The sequence below is a fragment of the Nothoprocta perdicaria genome, unplaced genomic scaffold (genome assembly GCF_003342845.1).
Source record: "Nothoprocta perdicaria isolate Ctin4 unplaced genomic scaffold, notPer1 scaffold_691, whole genome shotgun sequence".
Classification (NCBI taxonomy): domain Eukaryota; kingdom Metazoa; phylum Chordata; class Aves; order Tinamiformes; family Tinamidae; genus Nothoprocta; species Nothoprocta perdicaria.
The window spans coordinates 16,339-17,698 of NW_020455967.1; the positions used below are offsets into that span (position 1 = coordinate 16,339).

General features: G+C 62.8%; 1 protein-coding gene across 1 annotated transcript in view; it reads right to left on the bottom strand.

The window, feature by feature from the left end:
* DPYSL5 (dihydropyrimidinase like 5) overlaps window positions 1–1,360 on the bottom strand; it is a gene marked incomplete at its 3' end in the record, with an annotated part of 8,271 nt that overhangs the window by 4,409 nt on the left and 2,502 nt on the right. Inside the window, exons 3-4 of the mRNA XM_026050466.1 lie at window positions 390–434; window positions 241–311 (exon numbers count right to left, since the gene is read on the bottom strand). Coding sequence (XP_025906251.1) covers window positions 241–311; window positions 390–434 — 116 coding nt within the window. The remainder of the gene's footprint in view (window positions 1–240; window positions 312–389; window positions 435–1,360) is intronic.

Here is a 1,360-nt window from a genome sequence, read left to right on the forward strand (position 1 = left end):
GGGCAGGGTCATGGGGCAGGGGCGGGGCTAGGGACATTCGGAGGGCAGGGCTATGGGGCAGGGGCGGGGCTAGGGACACCTGGAGGGTGGGGCTAAGGGGCAGGGGCGGGGCTAGGCATGCCTGGAGGGCAGGGTCATGGGGCAGGGGCAGGGCTAGGGACATTCAGAGGGCAGGGCTATGGGGCAGGGGCGGGGCTATGGGGCCCACGGGGTGACCCAGCCGGCCGCCCCTCACCTTGCATCTTGGCGGCGGCGATGACGTCCCCCGCGGACATGCTGGAGACGTTCACCAGGTAGACGGGGCAGTGGGTCTGCGGGCAGCGCGTCAGTGCCGGCCCCACGGCCCCCCGCCCAGCCCCACGGGGCCCCGGCGTCCGGGCGCCACTCACCCTGTTGGCGATGGTGATGACGCGGTGCGTGGCCTCGGCTTCCAGCTGCGGGGAGAGCGGCCGTGAGCGGGGCAAGGACGGGGCGCCCGGGCAGGGTGCGGGTGTGCAGGGTGTGCAGCGATGCATGCACGGGTGTGCAGAGGAGTGTGCAAGTGAGCATGCAGGCGGCTGCAGAACAGTGCAGGGAGGGGTGTGCAGGGGGTATGCGGACGGGTGTGCGAAGGATGCACAGGTGGGTGCACAAATGGTTGCACGAGCAGTTGCAAACAGGTGCAGGAATGAAAGTGCCCACAGGTGTGCAAATGGGCACGCGGATGCAGACAAGGGCACAGTTAAGTGTGCAGTTGGATGCACAATTGGGTTCAGGCTTGGGTACAGACGGGTGCACAGATGGGTGTGCAAATGGGTGCAAGGGTACTTGCAGACGGGTGTGCAGGTGGGTGCACATGTGGCTGCACGGAGAGCTGCAGAGGGAGCATGCATGGGTGAGCACATGGTTGTGCAAAGGGGTGCACATAGGGCTGCAGACAGGTGCATGGATGGGCATGCAAGTAGATGCACAAATAGGTGCCAGGAGAGGTGCAGAAGGGTGCAAGGATGATTGTGCAAGTGGGTGCACAAATGGGTGCAAGGATGGGTACAGATGGGCACAGAGATGAGTGTGCAAGTGGATGCCAAAACAGGAGCAAGAGTGGGTGCAGATGGGTGCATGGATGGGTGTGCAAGTGGGTGCAGRAATGGGTGCATGGTCAGTTGCAAATGTGTGCATGGATGAATGTGCAGGTGGGTTCAGGGCTGGTTGCCGACAAGTGCTTGAGTGTGCATGTAAGTGGCTGCACAAACAGGTGCCAGGACGGCTGCAGGAGGGTGCATGGATGGTTGTGCAAGTGGGTGCACAAATGGGTGCAAGGATAGCTCCAGATGGGTGCACAGATAGGTATGCAAGTGGGTGCACAAATGGGTGCAAGGAT